The 19312-nt window shown below is 49.2% G+C and overlaps 2 protein-coding genes across 2 annotated transcripts; one reads left to right on the forward strand and one right to left on the reverse strand.

The window, feature by feature from the left end:
• The first annotated feature begins 304 nt into the window (after positions 1–304).
• Positions 305–3023, forward strand: LOC124696948 (SEC14 cytosolic factor-like). The gene is made up of 7 exons (XM_047229605.1): positions 305–397; positions 499–616; positions 962–1050; positions 1147–1196; positions 1288–1376; positions 2002–2135; positions 2229–3023. The coding sequence occupies exons 1-7, from the start codon at positions 305–307 to the stop codon at positions 3021–3023; spliced, it is 1368 nt and encodes a 455-aa protein (XP_047085561.1).
• Positions 3024–12298: 9275 nt separating this feature from the next.
• On the reverse strand, positions 12299–16325 carry LOC124696951 (superoxide dismutase [Cu-Zn] 2-like). The gene is made up of 7 exons (XM_047229606.1): positions 16190–16325; positions 16000–16101; positions 14394–14489; positions 14252–14283; positions 14086–14161; positions 12878–12931; positions 12299–12722 (listed from the first exon to the last, which is right to left on the reverse strand). Exons 1-7 carry the CDS (start codon positions 16293–16295, stop codon positions 12694–12696), a joined length of 495 nt encoding a protein of 164 aa, XP_047085562.1. The 5' UTR covers positions 16296–16325; the 3' UTR covers positions 12299–12693.
• Between the last annotated feature and the right edge of the window lie 2987 nt (positions 16326–19312).

Here is a 19312-nt window from a genome sequence, read left to right on the forward strand (position 1 = left end):
AGGACACGTATTAGCGAAAGTCGACGACCAAACCACGGTGGACAGCGCGAGCAAACAAACAGACGTCCGTCCGTCACCGCCGTCAGCTGCCCGTCTCGGGCTGTTGCCTAGTTAAACGGCTCCCTCGCCTCGCCCCGCTCCGCTTATAATACTCGCTCGTCCTCCTCTGTCTCAGGCCATCGTCTGCTCTTCTTCCTCACCGGAAAGTTAACTTCCGCCACCGCACTCTCAAGCTCGTTTGCCACAACACACACCCGGCCCGCTCCATCTTCACTTGGCGAGTGAGATGGCGAAGGTGGCTGCCATGGCGATGGAGAAGGCGGACGGCAAGGAGCGGGAGAAGATCGAGGCCGTGCGCAAGGCCATGCGCAAGCAGGCGCCGCTCACCGCCAAGCAGGTATGTCCGCCGTGCCTTCCTCTCTTCCTTTCTCTCCGTAGCGAGCCATATCTTCGATCGTATCCTTGACGCTCCTGGTTTGCTCTTCTCTCCTCTCTCAGGCGGTATACTGCAACGACGCGTGCGTGGAGCGGTTCCTCCGGTCGCGCGGGGACAGCGTGAAGAAGGCGGCGAAGCAGCTGCGGGCCGCGCTGTCCTGGCGGGAGACCATCGGAGCAGGTTCGTCCAGCTTCCATTCCGCTCCCTCTCCTACGTACGCTATCTGATTATCCGTCCAGTTTTTTTGAAATCCGTGGCGTGGGGCGTGAACAGAAGAAGAAAGGAAAGGGGCAGTTCATTTAATGGCGCCCGCCCTGTTTTTGTTCTGTTCTCCCACCTGCGAACCAGTGCATTTTAGTCGAGTCACTGTGGCGTCCGAATTTATTGCGCCGGGTTATTTGCTTGCTTGCTTCCCTCTCATCTCATCTCGTTTGGTAATCAAGTACAGTTCGGAACAGTTGCGCCCTTGTTGTTACTATGTTCGGAGACGCAGGCTAGCGGTTTTGATTAACTGTGTTTGCGCAGATCACATCATCGCCGACGAGTTCTCCGGCGAGCTGGCGGACGGCATGGCGTACGTGGCCGGGCACGACGACGAGAACCGGCCGGTCGTGGTACGCTTACATGGACCTGTAGCAATCATACTCCAGTTGGGCGTAAAATGTGCACGCGAGCTTGTCTCTAACTGCAAAAAATTTCGTCGTTGGCAGGTGTTTCGGATCAAGCAGGACGACTACCCCAAGTACCAGCCTCAGAAATCGTAAGTACAAGATCAATCACGCTCAAATCCTTCATAGCAACAGTCAGAGTCGGACCTAACTAACACATCACTGATTGATTGTTGGCTCCAGGTTCGTGCGGTTCCTGGTGTTCACGCTGGAGGTGGCGGTGGCGTCCATGAGCCGCTTCGTGGACCAGTTCGTCCTCCTCTTCGACGCAAGTAAGCACACACACTCCACCCCGTTCATTACCTTGAGACCAAAGAGGAAAGTGGAAGCAGAGGCAGATAACGTGCAGCAATGGTCGCGTTTGACATTGCCCTGCCAACTGCAAACGCGGCAGAGCGCACTGACTCTGCACTGGCAGCAGTCATCAGTGCCCTCTCATCCATCCACCGAGGTCAGAGCGGCGCACATGCGGCCGGAGCGGCGAAGCCTTCGCTCTCACCGCGCGCATTCGCGTCGCACGATCGAGCTGCACAATCGTTCTGCAACCTGCCCTCCCTGTCTCCCCCATACACTTATCTTCTCTGTCTCCGGCGCGGTCCCCGACCACCGTATGTGTGCGTACCGGCCGGTTGCTTTACGCACCACGGCTGCACGGTTTTCGCTACAGTTTCAGCTTGCGTGGGCTTCCCGCCGGTGCGGTTTGAACTCGTAGCGAAAATGATTGGCCCGCAATCGCTTTTGCCGAGCTGCGTGGAGTGCAAAGCGATGAGCCGTAGAATCTGCAGGAAAGCGGGAGTGTGTACTGTGTCTGCGTGTGGGAACGTAGCCCAAAACTGGGCCGTTGACGGGACGCGTCGTCGAATCTTACTTACTCTGTGGTGAATGATGTTTGCGCAGGCTTTTTCCGGTCGGCGTCGGCCTTCCTCAACCTGCTCATGGGCACGCTCAAGATCGTCGCCGACTACTACCCCGCCCGCCTCCACCGCGCCTTCGTCATCGACCCGCCGTCACTCTTCTCCGTCATGTGGAAGGTAACCACCAACTCCGGCCATCACATCGGCCATGATATCATCACATCCATGCTGCATTGCTGACCAAGAAAGTAAACGTGTTCTTGTTCGCAGGGCGTGCGGCCGTTCGTCGAGCTGGCGCCGGCGACGGCGGTGGTGTGCTCGCTGGACTTCGAGGACTCGCTGGAGGACGCCTCCTTCACCGCCTACCCGCGCACGGCGTCCCTCCGCTTCGAGCCGTCGGGCGCGGCCATCCTCACCACCATGCCGAAGCCGGGCGGCGGCGGCGTGGTCGGCTCAGCCTCCTCGCGCTTCGCATTCAGCGTCTCCGACAACGCGCTCAAGCCGTGGTACCTCTCCACCACGCCAGCGGCGCCCATGCCCAACCCGCGCTCCGTCATCCCCTCCTCCAGCCCGTCCCTCGTCGGCGCGTCCCCGCTCTCCGCGCGCTCCTTCTCCTTCGCCTCGCCCGCCGCGCGCTCCACCACCGCCGTCCAGCACCACCGCGTGCTGCCAACACCCTCCGCCGCCAAGGGACACAACAAGAATACCCCCATTCCCGCTCCTCTCTCCACACCGCCGCCGCAGCAGCAGTTCCCGAGGACGCCGCGGCCGTCCTTCCTGCAGTCGCCCTTCACGTTCCGCAAGGACGGGCAGGGCGTGCGCCGCGTCGAGCGCGAGCGCGACTCCTTCCTGCCATTCCTCCGCTTCTACCGCAGGCCCTACGACGAGATCTCCTACCGCGCAAGGATGCGGCCCCCGCTCGGCGGCCTCATCGCCATCGTCGACGACAAGTTCAGGCACAAGCCACTGAACCAGCAGCCCCTGCGCAGGCACGCCGGAGCGGTCCATCACCAGTACCAGCACCAGCAGCAGCACCACCATCACAACCACCACCAGAGGATCTGATCAGACTCGTGCATTCTGCCGTGCCGGCCGATCGAGCGTCTTCGATCTCCATACAGCTTACAACATATTCCAATGCTATATCTTGCTAAGTTCATCTTTTTTGGCAACATCTACCCACCCCCAGTAGTATTTAGTATGCTTATTATGATACCTTTCTTCATCATTGAGCCAATGTAAAATAACATCCCTGAAATTGTGAGTAAAATCGGCCCCCTTTCTGCTCAGATTGCTTGCTCGCTTCTCTGACTTACCAAGCATGTTATTGGGTCAAAACTTGTATGTTGCTCATCTCAGATTACCAAGCATGGTCGTCGCGGGTCAAAACTTTTCTTACGGAGTTTGTTACTCTTACGTTTGTGAAACACGTCACGAAAGTCATTGACTCTTTCACATTCAAAATCTCAACGCCACGAGCCAACACATTCGGAGGAAGAAATGCATTATGACGACGCATCATTTGCTTACTCAGCCTGTGATGCCACCACGGACCGTTGAAAAAAATTCAAACATCCAAAGAGAAAAGCAGCTCACATTACGTGGAGAGTCACGACGGTTTCTTCCTTTTCTTTCCTTTCCGATCTTTTACAGTAACCCTGTCGGCCACCTCACTGATTAAGCACATGTAGCCCAGCGACATGTATTGCATGGAGACTAGCTACATGTATACGTACGCTTACGAGTTCCAATACCTTTTGATTTGTTTTTTTCCTACGTAAGTTGGTTTTACTTTGAGGCGATGATCAGAGCAGGGTTGACGCTTTAAACCTTTTTTCTCCGCAAGACGGCAAGAGCTTACAAAAAGGAGCACCAAAGCAAAGCAGGCCGTGGAATTGAACGACGGTCGACGGAGCACATCATTTCTTACTGAATTCAAGTTTAAACTTTTGAATAAATCGGTAGTAAGCATTGCGATACAGCACAGGCGTGAACAGCTTCTTTTCCTCGAGCTCTGGTAAAGCCAAGAAGGGTGGGCATGCATAACAATCTTCTTTTGCGGCCAGCTAAACAATTGATCGATCGTCTGCGACGGTGAGCGACCAAGCTTGCTTTTCATTGATCCAGAGGCAGGATCTGGTTCAAGTGTGGACCTAGATCGCAAGCTATATATGAGTAGCTGCTTTGGTTCTGTCCCAGGAGGATCGATCACTGCTCCATTTGTGTTTTACTAACAAGACTTATACCTCCTTTTCACGTGATTACATGAAAAATACGAAATAATCTCCCTTTTTATAGACAGCGTGCTGACATTGTCCACGCCTGCCCTGAAATGTTGCTGGACTCGAAAGTAGCTCGGTGCAGCATACTTGTATTGTCTATTTGTCTCGCTATGTAATGCAAGGTATGTATCCGCATGGACAATTGTGTATAACCCATCTTTCCACACAAGGAGCTCGCTCATCCAGTGGACTCCTGCCGTTGAATATGCTCCATGGTTGTAGACACCTTGATGACTTCCAAAGGGCCTCAAAAGAACAGAAAAAACCATCTATATCTACACCATGATTGGAATCGTCTTGGATTCAATCTTTGTGTTCTAGGACAATATACACCAATATGTAAAAAAATAATTAAAAATGAACTTTTAATAGAACAAGATATTCTGATTTCTTTTTCCGATCTGATTTTAATATACCAAGGGAATAATCCCTCCAAATTCCATTAGGGAAGCTAATTCCAAAAGACATGTATGAAACATAGAAACAATTTCTCTATTTCTTAGTGGACTCTGAATCATAGAGGATATCGTCCCTTGGAAAAAAAATTCCACGTAGGTCATTTGATGATTAAGATTGCAATTACTTGGAGTCTCTTCGATGTATCTACAAATCCTTGATTATAAAAAGCACATAAAATGATAGGAATGCATGTGTAAAGCATAAGACTAAAAACACATGAATTTCCAAGCTTGTGTGTTTGGTTCGTAGAATGGAAAAGGCACAAGAACATCAATAAACACAACAAAATTAAAGCCAAATCACATGTAATCGTATAATTATGATGCTATTATGAGCTAAAAACTCAGTTCGCTCTTGTACTTTGTGCATAGGAATTCTTAAAATAGGTCAAAGTGGATTGTATAATTCCTATATTTTTCTAGTTGATATCAAAGGAAAACCTTCTCCATCTTTTCCTTTGTTAAGTTCCTTTTAACCAATTAGATGAATAGTACCACCTAAGAAAAATCGCATTCCTATGATGTTCAGCCACTTTTCTTTAGAGTGAAATAGACCCATATGAACATTTTGTGTATTTAATAATTTGCACTCTATTTTGGAGAAACATTCCATCCACTCAAATTGATTGCTATAGTTTCTTTGTTTTTTCATGTGTTCTTTTAGGTACTCATGATAGTAATACACCTAGGGATCCTTTAATTCGACCAAATTGTATAGGTTTTTCAGGAGAATTTAGACCCTCGTGGATTTTCCTATGTAGATTATTTGATTTTCATGATTGGAATCATTACTTATTTTATTATAGCGATCAAGAGGACATGCCCCCTTCATATGCATGATTTCTCTATACATATATTCTAAAAATCTTGTGAATCAAATAAGCACTAAGGCCCTTTGTGGTCGAAACATGAGAATTTTTCTATAGAGTTTGTTTAGTTCGATGGAATGATATTTCTCGATAATCACATAGATTTGTAGAGGGGGTTAGGTCTCTTGGAAAACTTTACATGCGTGTACGAAGCTATGACATCTTCTCTATGGATAAATATTGTGTTTTTCTTGTGGTGCAACCAAACAAAGGCCTTCTTTGTTAAGGGTTTTCCATAGGAATTTTAGAGTATTTCAAAATCCTTAGGAATTTTCCTATGATTGTTGTTTCCTTTTTGGACCGAAACACATAGAAAATTTTCATCCTTAGAATTATTTGCAATCCATTTTACACATAATCTAGCATCTGCTGAAATCTCTTGGTAAGACCCCTTTGTTTTCCATGTGATGAAAATCAAACAAGAATTTTTGCATACAAAATTATATGGGTTTCTAATGGGCATGCCATTGCAATGACCCCCCATGTCTTTTCTGTTCCTATGTTTTTGAAATTCTATGAATTAGAGAAGGCCTGATTTCTTTGTTTTCGATTATGCAGGGTTCCACATGTTATATCACCCCATTCCTATGTTTCGTATTTCGTTTTTTTTATTTTCAAATCCTACAAACCAAAGAGGCACTGCAAATATATTAACGGTTACCAACGTTTTTACACATGTAGGTGTCTTTAAATCTACCCACAAGAGAAAGGAAAAAATTAGAATAAACAAAATATCTTTTAAATCAACTAAGTCAGAATAAAAAAAATTAGCAAAAGAGGTACATAACATAACACAATGTCGAGGACCATAGCATCAACTCATCAGCCAGCTAGACTGCAATCAACCATTTCCCAGGCTTTCTGTTGGGCAAAAGGCCCTCCTATGCATTTGCAAAGATCTTTTGAGGCGTGGCACGGGCGTATGTATTTTCAGACTGCATACTGAAAGTATACGGGTGCTGCAGCCGCCTCTTTCCTTTACCCATGTGTACACTGCAGCTAAAACACTGCTCAGAATCTGCGCGTGCCTGCGTGTTGTCGATCCGCACTGCAACTGCAAGAGAATTCAGGCGAAATACGTGCAGAGCTCGCACGAGTTTTAAGAGGAAGGAAAAAATTGCAGAGCTACCACGAGTTTCATGACGGAAAATCGAGAAGAGAAGGGCTCAGCGAGGGCGCTTAGCGCACGGCGGATACGGTGAAGTCACGGACCAGCAGGGAGACGGCGTTTACAATTCGGTGGTACAGGGGTACACGTACAACGGGACATCGGAGAACAACGGTCGGCCTGCTCGTCGCATCGGAGGGCACACCTCTGCGAGCAACGGTGTCGCCACGGCGAGGCCAGCGCACGCACGGGCGAAGCCGAGGCGGAGGCGGAGGCGCAGGACGAGGACGACAGGGCCAGAAAAATAGTTGCCCACGAATGCCGGCGCGCGCGGTCGCCGTCCCTCCCACGCCGACGACCGAGCGCGCGCGCGCACGAGCGCAGCAAACACTTCCAGGCAGCTCGGGCTCGGCCACGGGGCTCGTTTCTTTACTCCTCTCGAGGCAGCACCGACCAGAGCCAGCGCGCGGAGGTTGGACTTGGACCCGGGCAGTTGGTCGCGTCCGAGACGATCGATCGAGCAGCCATCGGCCTCGGGAGCGCGCGCGCGCGCGGGCGGCGTCCGTAGCAGGCCGTCGCGGCGCGACGCCGGCATCGCGCTGCCCGGCGCCAAGCGGAAGCTCCAGGGGGCCATCCTCGCCCTGCACAAAAGCTCAATCAGATGCTGATAGTTTTGCGCGCGCGTCGCGCCGCGAACGCCGGCGTCATCGTTGCTTGGGCACGTGCACGTACGCTTCGATCCATCGAACGGGGCGCGGCCGGGGTCCGGCCGTGGCGCCTTCCGGCGTGTCCGGTTCCCGTCCAGGCATTTCTTGCGAGGGTCTGACCTTGGCATCAGCATTGGCACAAGCCGGGAAGGCTAATAGGAGTAGTACGGGGTACTAAATTATCGGAGTGATAAATTTACTGGTGTTGCTCTGTTCTCTTGCTCTTGTTTGATCTTCTTCCTCGAGCTGCTAGCGCTTGGCCTGGGTGTCTTGGGACCGCCGATTTCATGGTCACGGCTCCAAACGATCACGGCGGCTGATGTCAAGGACGTCATGTACTGTGTGAGAAGGTTACTTAATTGCGCGGGTATTATTTGATTCTTCTGCAGCAACCAGCAAGGAGCTTGTTCAAACAAAGATGGATGAGCCATTTTTTAAAACTTGGCAGTGGAGATCAAGTTCCTAACACAAATTTGAACCCGAGTAGACCGTAGTGACACTTGGAAATAACCATGCAAAGTCCACGTCTATCTGCAGACATTCAGTAACATTACCATCTCAAAATGCCCGTTTTTTTTCAAAAAGAAAAAAACTTATGCGAGAGATGTCTATTTCCGCATGTTCCAAATTTAAAAGATAAATTATTGCGTCAATTATCTTTCTTGTTTTTGAAACAGATGCAAAATGTTCACCTCATCTCATCGACTATGAAGGATAGTTCACAAAAAGAAATTGTACACAGAAAAAACCAAAAGGCGGCCACTTTATTTTTTGAGGGGTACAAAAGGCAGCCACATGGGGTCACTCTCCCGGAATGGGTAACCCTCAAATGTCTAGCACCTTCGACAGCCCACGAGTGATAGAGCTCAAATGTGTAGCATCTTCGATAGCCCACTTCTTCGTGTCATTTTTGTTTTATCTTGGCTATGATGCCGGAAGGTCTTGTGAATTTGTTTGGAATAATCCTTGCATTCCTTTCGTTCCAGACCTTCCAAGAGACAAGCATAAGAGTAGAACATATGAATTTCCTTTGAATACTTCGCTTTGTTACCGCCTGGCAAGTACAGGTAGTGAGTTGACGAACCTCACGTTCCCTATAGTGAGTTAACGACTGGGACAAGGTTCATGCAAGTTCATGCCTTCCCATTTTATTCAGATATCAAGAGTATTTGTAATTGTATTCATATACATAACTGAACATGGTAATACTGCATTTTTTTCGAGGGTGACGGGGGGGGGGGGGGGGGGGAACCCCACCGTTTGTTATTCCATTACTCGAAAATGGCCAAGGAGCCGTTCTGTATGTATACATGGGGAAATACAGGGGGGGAGGGAGAGGAGGCGATCATCCTAGCTCTCCCACAGGCGGGAGAGGATGAAGGATCGCAGTAAGTCGAGGGAAGGGCGGTCAGCAACACGATATCGCCACCGCCAAAGTAAGAGGTCATCACAGACCCGTCTGAGAATCACTGTCGGGGAGGAGCGCACGACGTTGAACACCAGATCGTTGTGCGCCTTCCAGATGCTCCAGAGGGTTACCGCAACGCCAGCACGCCAGAAGTCCGAGGCAAGGGGGAGAGGGGCCGGCAGGTCCCACACCGAAAACTGTCCAGCTGGGATTGGGACATCCAGCCGCCTCCAGAGCCTAGCTGAGATGGGGCAGTCGAAGAACAGGTGCCTGGCCGTCTCCACTGCGGGGCAAGCCGCACATACTGCGGAGGGCGCACAACTCTTGGCGAAGAGGTTGGCGCGAGTACTCAAGCGGTCGATGTCGGCGAGGTAGGCGAACAGCTTCACCTTCGAGGGGAGACGCAGGCTCCAGGAGATACCGGACGACGGGTCCGGCGGGTGCGCGGGGGAGAGTAGGCTGTAAGCCTGCCGGGTGGAGAAGCGTGGAGCCACCGGGGAGTCCATGCACCTCAGATCCGGGCCATCCCGGAGCGCTACGCTGTGAGCGAGCTGGAGAGCAACGGAGAGCTCCTCCTCCGCAGTAGCAGTCAGACGAGGCTGCAAGTCGAAGCCAAGACGGGCAACTGTCGCCACGGTCGCCTGGGGGCGGGTACAGTGGAAGAACAGAGCAGGGAACCGCGTCGCAAGCGGCCCCCCGGGAGCCACCGGTCGTGCCAGAAGGAGGTGGTGCAGCCGGAGACCACCGTCACGCGCGTGACGGCACGATAGAGAGGGAGGCACTCCTGGACAATCCGCTCGAGGAACGAGGGGGAACTCGAGAGCTCCCCCAAGTCCCGACCTGTATGAGAAAAAAACCAGCATTTCCATGGTAGAGGATCAGGGCGGTGCAGTTGGTGGATGAAGTTGAGCAGCAAGCACATGTTCTGCCGGTGGAGGTCCTTGATGCCGAAACCGCCCTCCTGTTTGGACAACACAACTTTATCCCAAGCAATTAAACAGCGAGCACCTGGACACGTGTCTTTCCCGGTCCAGAAAAAGGCGCGACACCTCTTATCAATACTTTCTAGCACACCCCGAGGAAGCAAAAACGAACACATGTAGTAAGTGGCAAGATTTTTCAAAACTGCATTACACAGGACCAGCCTCCCCCGGAGGACAACAACTGGGCACGCCAACCTGAAAGATGACGGTCGAAGGATTGGATGAGCGGGGCATAGGCAGCGACTGGGAGCTTAGTGGGCGAGAGAGGGAGCCCCAGATACGGCTGGGGGAAGGTGGAGATCGGGCAGCCAAGCTGAGCAGCCATAGAGGGGGCGCTAGCAGGGTCGACGTTCATCGGGATGAAACAGGACTTGTGGAAATTAATAGCAAGCCCTGTGGCAGCCGCAAAATCGTCGAGAACTTTCTTGAGGCAGGAAGCCGCGCCGGGGGCGGCCCTGCAGAGGATGAGGGTATCGTCGGCGTATTGTAAGACCGGACAAGGGGTTGAGGGGGAGATGGGGTGCATCAAGGCACCACAGCTCCAGGCCTCCCGAAACATGCGCTGCAGCACATCCGCAACAATGATAAAAAGTTAAGGGGAAAGGGGATCCCCTTGCCGAAGGCCGTTACGACAGCGGATCCAGTCTCCAGGAACCCCATTAAGGAGGATAGCCGTATGCCCTGTCCGGAGAATCCGCTCCATCCAGAGACACCACCGATCATCGAACCCGCGAGCGCGGAGAATCGCCAGGAGACTGGTCCAGTTAACCGAGTCAAAAGCCTTCCTAAAGTCAATTTTGAAAACAATGGTAGGCGCTTTCCTGGAATGGCAGACTCTAAGCAGATCGGCAGCATAGACGATATTTTCAGAGATTCGTCTACCAGAGAGGAAGCCGGTTTGGTCTGCATCCACCAAGGAGTGGATTGCACGCTGGAGCCTCGTCGTGAGGACTTTGGTGATAGCTTTCATGACGCAGTTTTGAAGGGAGATGGGACGAAACTGGGACGGGTGGTTGGCAGATTCCGTCTTGGGGAGGAGCACCAGGAAGGCTCGGTTTATACGAGTAAGGTCAATGGTGCCATCATAGAAGGAAGAGAAAACAACCGTGACGTCAGCAGACACGAGCTCCAAGAAGGAGGAGAAGAACGCTGGGCCAAACCCGTCAGGCCCGGGGCTGGCGAGCTTGTTCATACTGGTAAAGGCATTTTTAATCTCCTCAGGGGTGAAGGGGGCACTAAGGTCGACCCCAATCGGGTTGGCTTAGGATAAAGGGAGTCTAAGCCGAGCGCCCCTGTCGTATGGGAGACAGACCCAAGGAGGTCGGAAAAGAAGTTTTTGAGGATGGACACTTTCCCTTGATGGTCGGTGGTGTCGACACCGTCGATGGATAGAGAAGGGATGGAGTTACGCCGAAGCCTGCAAGTAGCAGAGGCATGGAAGAACTTGGTGTTCTCGTCTCCCTCCAAGGCGTAGCGAATTTTTGCTCGAGTTCTCCAATAGAGAGCACGTTCACGAATCGAAAGCTGGAGGGCGTCAACAGTGAGAGCCCGGAGGTTGTTTTCGTAGATGGACATGGGTCTATCTTCTTCGAGAAGATCCAGAAGGTTGATAAGGAGCCGGCAGTCTGTTTCGCGTTGCACAGTGGGAGGGATTTTTTTGGTCCACCTTTTGCAGGCGACCCTACAAAGACGGAGCCTGGCAACAAGCCTGGCAGTGGGGTCTCCCCTGAAGGTGGAGCCCCAGGCCGAGGAGATAGACGCCCGGAAACGGTCGTGAAGGGCCCAGGAAGGCTCAAATCTAAATAAGCCTCGCTGCGGAGTGAGGGAGGACACCTTGACAACAAGGGGAACATGGTCAGAAGTGTCACGAGTGGCGGACGAGAGGGAGGAGGAGGGGTAACACTCATTCCAGGCATGGTTAATAAACACACGGTCAAGGCGAATAAGAGTAGGAATAGCACGCTTGTTGGACCAAGTGTACAGCCTGTCCCGAAGGGGGACTTCAATGAGCCCCAGTTCGTTGATCGCATTGTTAAAGAGTTCTGCTTCCGCGGCAGAGAAATTGTCATTATTGCGGTCCGCGCGGTCGCCGGTTAGGTTGAAGTCGCCGGCAACGATCCAGGGGACTCCTTCATCGGGTTCATGGGTCAAGAGGTGATCGAGGAAGGCAGCTTTAGCTTGATGCTCACAAGGGGCATAGACATTTGAGAAGCGAAAAGTCGCGCCGTTATCGTTTATGGTGAGATCAAGGGACAGGACGTGTTGGGATGGTAAAGTCGCGGCAAGGGTGAAAAAGTTAGGGTTCCAGGCAGACACCAGCCCTCCTGAAGCGCCAACAGAATCCACCAAATGGAAGGATCGAACGCTAGAAGGAAGGAACGTCGCGGCTTTGGACGCAGAAATCGCGGTAAGCTTGGATTCCTGGAGGCCCAGGAGGTGGGGTTTCAAAAGGGAGATGTCAGCCCGCACCGAATCACATTTGGAGGGGTCACCGAGCCCACGGACAATTCCATGAGCCAAGAGAGTAAACAAGGCCTCCATTCATTGATATAACGGTGAAGCATCAGGTACAGAAACAAAAAAGCTGGCTGCTCCGATGGGCTTAAGGCCCAAACAATCCATGGGAAAAAGGGAAAAAAGGGTTGGTTACACGGCCCCAGCAGCCCAACGAAGCACCGACTGGAGCGTGAGCAGCAGCTCCCACCATCTGGGAGCGAGGACGCCGACAGCATGCTAGCGAGCGGTCCAAGGGATCGTCGCCAGCACCCGTCGCGCGAGCGCGCAGATGATCGCATCATGGTAATACTGCATCAAAATGTATATACTAATGTTCAAAGTGTCCAGACTCCAGAACAGCGACATCATTGTTTCCTTGTCTGAGCGCAACAGTTCCAACATGAGAAGCTCCAATGGCTCTTGGTTAAACAGCAGGCTGGATTCCAATGATACCTACAATTTAGGAAGACGTATCTGTAAGCACCGTCACTATATTAGAGAATCATCTACGTGAAACAGCGACTTGCAAATGGATTTGATTAGTATTTGCTCTTTCTGTCCAACTCTTCCCTGCAGATTAATAAAGAAATGGTAAGGTTGCCATTTACCACATCCAATCCTGGCTCCTGCATTTCCTGTTGATTTACTGAGTTCATGGCCACCTACAAAATATCAAAGGAACTTGGTCAGGGGCAGTAAAACATGCAGATGACGCCCAGACATATACAGAACAGTAATACACATGATCACGAATCTGAAGTTTCCCAATTGTTACAGAAAACAAGAAAATAGTTGAAGTGCAGCAGAGCATTGCTAAAGCTTGGTCAGAGTGCAGAGGAAACCACTGTATCAAGCATTGCATGTATCATACTCTTTTCATAAACTCAGTGCAAAACCGAAGTCAAATGTAGCATCGAAATTACTCTTGTGGCACATTATGACAATGGAACATGACAGAATGCGGCACAAATCATGAAGATGCTTTTTTTTCATCCGAAGTCTTAACATTTTGCTACACTACTGTGATTAGCAGAGTAATGAGATCTCAACAATCCTATGTTATGCACAAAACAGAAACATAATTCAGATAGTAACTAGTATTTCAGTGCCTTCCAAGTATTGAATGACATTACCCGTGGTAGAGTAATCCTGTAATGCAGCACTATCCTAGTGAGTTCTGCTCTGCTGCTAGCACCGCAACAAAATATTCAGACACTAATAATAGGCTTGAACAAATCCCTTCAGTAATCCTAAATTAATTCAGTATAATTTTACAAAAACGTGGCTACTGGCTAGCATCGTCAACATCCAACGAACACCAATCTTCAAGGCAAATTTCAGATATTGGACAAATTCTAGTGTCACCTCTGATAAGCTGATCCCAATTTAATAGGGGAATAGAATAGTCCATGTGCTCAAGGAAAAGCATTTTTTTTTGACACAAAAGGAAAAGCAATATAAATGTACAATATCCATGTGCTTGGGATGTGCACTGATTACCCTGTAATTTTTGTATGCCTCCTAGGAGGATTGTAATCAGAACTCTACCTTTTCAATGAAATGAAACGCATGTCCTTTGTGTTTTCTCGGGAAAAAAAAGTGTGATATTAACATTATATACACAGACACACAGTACACGTCCCGATTCAGCAGGTGGAGATGTAAGTTACAAGCTTCAGGCACCAAAGAATCATAAGTTTTCTGGAAGAATTCCATCAATCTTATTACTGAATATAGATAAGATGATAAGAAGTAGGCCGGTCTTGTAATTTTTTAAAGAAATACCAACTTTCAGTGGTGATGTTAAAATGCTTACCCCTTCCTAGGTCATCAGAATCAGCATGAACAACAACCGCCCTTCCCAGTATGGAATGAGGTCCGCTCAGTGAAATCTTTATACAACAAGAGAAATGAATTTCTGGTACATACAAAACAATACCAAGATGATCAAAAGAATTTTTACATCCTTAAGTCCAACGAACCTGCAAGTCCTTTATGAAGACTTCTGCAACGCCTGAAATAAACAACTAGCGTGTTGTTAAAAATACAGAGATTACTTCAAGACAGTAACTTAACCCATAGTTGCCTAGCCCTAAAGAGTCGTTGAATAGTCATATAACTAACCATCTTTGTTGGCTTGTATGTTTCCCAGGTCGCCCACATGTCGTTCGGTATCAATAGGTGCTCCATGGGATTTATTATGCGGATTAAAATGGGGTCCTGTTAAACAAAAAAATATCAGCACACCATAAAGTTTTCGCATAACCTGACTTTTCCTTCTTCAGAGCTTAATATTTATCTACAGAATAAGATGTTTGCAAGAAGTTATACATGATATCTCAATCAAAATATATATATGTATGTAGCTTAAATAGTAAAGGTAAATCTTAACAAAGTTTTTATCTCAGCTCCAAGAATTAGTTACACAAAAAATAAGCCATTAGTCCATTGCGTAAAAAAGAGACTAAATCGAAAGTCTAAATATGACTGAACTACAATATCCTATGAACAAACTCACTGTCCCATCTATTAGTACAGCACTGGTAGACTAATCTGAAAAGAGCAGTATCCAATAGTCCATATGATAGCTGGCAGGAATAGACAATTCAACACTAGAAACTATGTTTTGCAGCCAACACAGAACTTGCACTATTCTGTGCAAGCTTACTGCCAAAACATTGCAAAATGGTCGCTTCACATTCCACCAACAGCTTTAAAGTTTGAAGTAGTTCCATTTGTCAGAAAATGTGTGAATTTCCACAAGCAGGAAAATTCTGTTGGAAGATCCCCGCGTCAAGATCCAGGTTTCTCTTTGGCGGATGCTTCAAAATTCAATTCTACCAAGATGATTAAGATTGTGACCAACATGGCGCATATCACAACTGTTTCTCATGGAGTTGGAAATCATTTACTTAACAATCTGTAACAATTCTGGAAAGTGAAGTGGGTCGTCTCTTCTCTGTTTTGTGTAAACTATTGAGACATGCAATATTTCTTCCTGCATGTGCTATGTAACTACAGCACTTCCCCAAACGTTGTGTTCATAGTCATTCAGTTTGGAATGGTCTCCTAGTTGATATCTACAGGCAAACAACATACTCACAAGGTCCAACTTACAGCATCAGATAGAATATCAATAGATCCGAACAATTTTTGGTCTTCCTATATCTGCGCATAAGACTGCGCGAGGCCGAGCACAAACAGTGGATTTACTGATAGTGCCCGAACTCGTTTTGCTTTATTCCAACTTCTACATGTGCTAAACTATATCCATTATGGAGTAATTCAGAGGGGGAACCCCAATTTGAAAACAGGAAGTCTACCAGGGCTCTTGTTTAGCAACTAAACAGCACTTTTGGCGGGTCCACACCAGCACACAGCTGAATTTGTAAAATGAATTATAATACATTCACATCCATGACCTATGTGTGTGTCCGGATCAAAAGACAGCTCAATTCAGGAACAAGCCTTTGCTTACGCAAAATATGCATCACAATGTTGCATTCGGGAGAATTTTATGGAGGATTGGTAATTAAGTGAATTCTATTTCTACTTAATGGAGAAATTGAGTCACTTGCAGTGAAGAATACCCGGATGCAAATCTCTCTTAACTACCACAAGCATCTATCTCAAAAAAAAAAAAAAAAAAAAAAAAAAAAAACTACCACAAGTATCGCCGATTCGACAGTCTAAGTACCAAAGTGAGGAATACCGCGATGAGGCTACCCACCCGTGGAGTTGCAGCCGTTGGTGGTGTCTCCGAAGGCGTGGATGTGGAAGCCGTGGAGGCCCGGGGCGAGGCCCGTGAGCCTTCCCCTCACCTCGGTGTACCCTAGCACGCACAGGGAGATCAAATCAATCTTATCAGCAAGAAGAGGCAGCTGTAGAGAGCCGCGGAGTTCCAGGGAGTTGGTAAATACCGGTGGAGGGGTCTTGGACGAAGTGGAGGGCGCCGGCGACCGTGCTGTTGGCGCCACCGCCGCTGATGAGGGCGACGCCCTTGAGGCTGCCGGCTTTCCCTGCCATTTTTCCGTGCCCCTCTGCCGTCGGGTTGCCTCTAGTTTTTGGCCGGCGCAGGCTTGGCTGACTTCAAAGAGGCAAGTCACAGATACAGGTTTGCAGATTTAGCCTATGTGAACCGTTGGATGAAAAATGAATAGTCTAGATAGATTTACTGCACACTGCACTGCTTCACATTGCTTACCGACAAAATTGCATATAAACCCATCTATTTTCTAGAAATCAAACTGCACTTTGCCGCTGGGTTGTTTTCTAAAAATGTTTCATTGAGGTTTGCATAACATATACGAAACTACACCTTCATGGAAATATGTATAATTTCATAAAAGCATTTTTAGCTTTCGCGGAGAGTGAAACATATACTTTCTCTCTTCCCCAAATGTCAAACGCGCTTTAGTTTGCACAGTCTTTGATGCATAACTTTGCCCCCTAATATTTTTTTTAGATAAAAGGCATGGACTGTCCGACTTTAAATTAATAAAGCCCTCAGGTTCAACACGGATAAGGTGATACATGCTGCGGCGCTACAGCTTCGGCCAAGTTTAAACAACAACGAACGCCGCGAAGGCGGATAAACACACAAGGTAACTGGAAGGGAATCAGACGTCTTGATCAAGCCTTCTTGGATTGATTGCGTCGTGAAGCAGCTTTAGTTCGGCCACCGCGTGCTCGATCCAAGGTCGATCCAGAGGTCTTGCCAGCGGCTTCCACATCTGCTTCCACATCTGAAGAAACAACATAGTTTTAAAAATAATGTTAGCTGGGTGTTTCATGAACTTTGACTCAATGGTCATCTTGTTTCTAAAAAGCCAAAGGGCCCAAGATTGAGCAATGAAAAGCAACCACACACATCGTCTAAATCTACCAGACAGACTAGAGATGATAGCGAAAAGCTGGGCAAAATTAGCGGGACACCAGCTGCATCCCAACAGCTGGCGGGCAACGCTCCAGGCAAACATCGCTGTAGAACACGTGAAGAAAATATGCGACGCATCTTCCGGTCTACCACAAAGCTTGCAACAGCCATTGCCAGGCCCCTGCCTGGTCGCAATGTTGATGGCTGTGGGAAGCTTGTCAAGAACTAGCTGCCACGAGAAGATCTTGTTTTTAAGCGGGATACGAGCCGACCACACATCACGGAAATGAGCGATGGAAGCCCCCTGAGCCAACTTCAGGTACATAGACCGAACCGAGAAGCATCCAGAAGGTTCCAGAGCCCAAGACACCCCATCTTGTCCCTGGGAAAGGATGGTTTGCTCTATGATGCCTCTCAGCTGCTGCCAGTCCAGCACCCCCTCGGGGTCGAGGGATCTACGGAAAGACAGAGAACCCCTAGCCCCACACACCTGAGCCACCGTGCTCATCTGGAAATTGGCAATGTTGAACAGGTTGGGGAATCTATCTTTAAGCGCGACCTCGCCAGTCCACTTGTCCATCCAGAACATAGTCCGCCTCCCGTCGCGGATACTGTATCTGGCTTCGAGCTTGAAAAGATGCTTGATCTTGTGTAGGCTACGCCAGAATTGGGAACCCCCTTGTCCCGTTCCCTCGAAGATATTGTTGGCGGAAGCGTATTTCGCTCTGATGATCTGAGCCCATATAGGGTTTTCCGGTTGGAAAAGCTTCCAAATCCACTTAAGCATCAGGGCCCAATTCATCTTTTTGGAGTTAAGGAGCCCCAGCCCTCCACACTCCTTTGGCCGACAGACTGCCGGCCAGTTGACCAGGTGGTAACGCCGCTTGGGACCCGTGCCTTCCCAGTAGAACCTGGCACGATGAGAATCGAACTTTGCATGAATGCCGTCTTGCAGGAGGAACAACCCCATCGCAAATTGAGGCAGGTTGGCGAGGCAGGAGTTGGAAAGAATCAGACGTCCCCCTGACGACATTAACTTGCCCCACCAAGGCTCGACACGGCCTGCCAGCTTACGAACTAAGAACAGCCACATGGTGAGTTTCCTATCGGAAATAGGCAGCCCCAAGTAAATGAAAGGGAAGGAACCGAGTTTGCAGTTGAGCCTGTCAGCCACTTGACGTTTCCTAGCCGCGGTAGTCCCCATGACCACCACCTCAGATTTGTGGTAGTTTATCTTAAGCCCTAACATATCCTCAAAGCACATAAGAAGGAACTTCAAATTGGCTATATGAGTGTCGTCGTCTTGGATCATTATCAGGGTATCGTCTGCGTACTGGAGGTGAGTGATCCCGCCCGGAATCAAGTGCGGGACAACTCCCGCTATGTGTCCCGCCGCGGCCGCAGAGGAGAGAATCTTGGATAGCGCCTCCGCCATGAAATTAAAGAGCAGGGGGGAGAGGGGATCCCCTTGACGCACACCACTTTTGTTCCTAAAGAACGGACCCACTTCTCCATTGATAGAGATCGCGGTTTGTCCACCCATGACAAGCTGCGAGATGCGGTGAACCACTCCCGCGTCAAAGCCCTTCGCTCTAAGCACCTCAAGGAGGAAGCTCCAGTTAACTCGATCATAGGCCTTCTCAAAGTCGAGTTTCAGCAGGAGGCACCCTTGCCTCTTAACTTTCAGCTCGTGAACAATCTCATGGAGGGCCAGCACCCCGTCGAGAATAAATCTACCTTTGATAAACGCAGTTTGGTTTGGGCTGATAATGCGGTGCGCAATGCGAAGGCTTTGGAAATAATCTTGAAGATCACATTGATGAGTGCAATAGGTCTAAACTGCGTGATTTTGTCCGCCCCAGGGACTTTAGGGATGAGCGAGAGGACCCCAAAATTAAGTCTCGCAATGTCGATCCTCCCCAGGATGAAGTCATTCAGGATGTGAAGCACACCCAACTTAACTAAGCCCCAGAATTTCTTGAAGAAAAACACCGGAAACCCATCCGGGCCTGGGGCCGTGTACGATTTCATCTCCATGACAATCGATTCCAACTCCTTCTCGGAGAAGGTACGCATCAGGTTCTCATTCTCCTCCTGAGAAACTCTAGCCTCAGTGCCCCAAGCGTTGGCGTGTAGCCCACACATCCTAGCCTCCTCCGAGCCGAGC

This window comes from Lolium rigidum, chromosome 3, assembly GCF_022539505.1.
Source record: "Lolium rigidum isolate FL_2022 chromosome 3, APGP_CSIRO_Lrig_0.1, whole genome shotgun sequence".
Classification (NCBI taxonomy): domain Eukaryota; kingdom Viridiplantae; phylum Streptophyta; class Magnoliopsida; order Poales; family Poaceae; genus Lolium; species Lolium rigidum.

Coding starts and splice junctions, on each gene's coding strand:
- LOC124696948 (XM_047229605.1), top strand. CDS start 305: ATGGCGATGGAGAAGGCGGACGGCAAGGAGCGGGAGAAGATCGAGGCC. Junction 1,377..2,001: donor CGTCCTCCTCTTCGACGCAA/GTAAGCACACAC, acceptor ATGTTTGCGCAG/GCTTTTTCCGGTCGGCGTCG. Junction 2,136..2,228: donor TCTTCTCCGTCATGTGGAAG/GTAACCACCAAC, acceptor TCTTGTTCGCAG/GGCGTGCGGCCGTTCGTCGA.
- LOC124696951 (XM_047229606.1), bottom strand. CDS start 16,295: ATGGCAGGGAAAGCCGGCAGCCTCAAGGGCGTCGCCCTCATCAGCGGC. Junction 14,284..14,393: donor CATACAAGCCAACAAAGATG/GTTAGTTATATG, acceptor TGTTTATTTCAG/GCGTTGCAGAAGTCTTCATA. Junction 12,932..14,085: donor TTCTGATGACCTAGGAAGGG/GTAAGCATTTTA, acceptor GATATTTTGTAG/GTGGCCATGAACTCAGTAAA.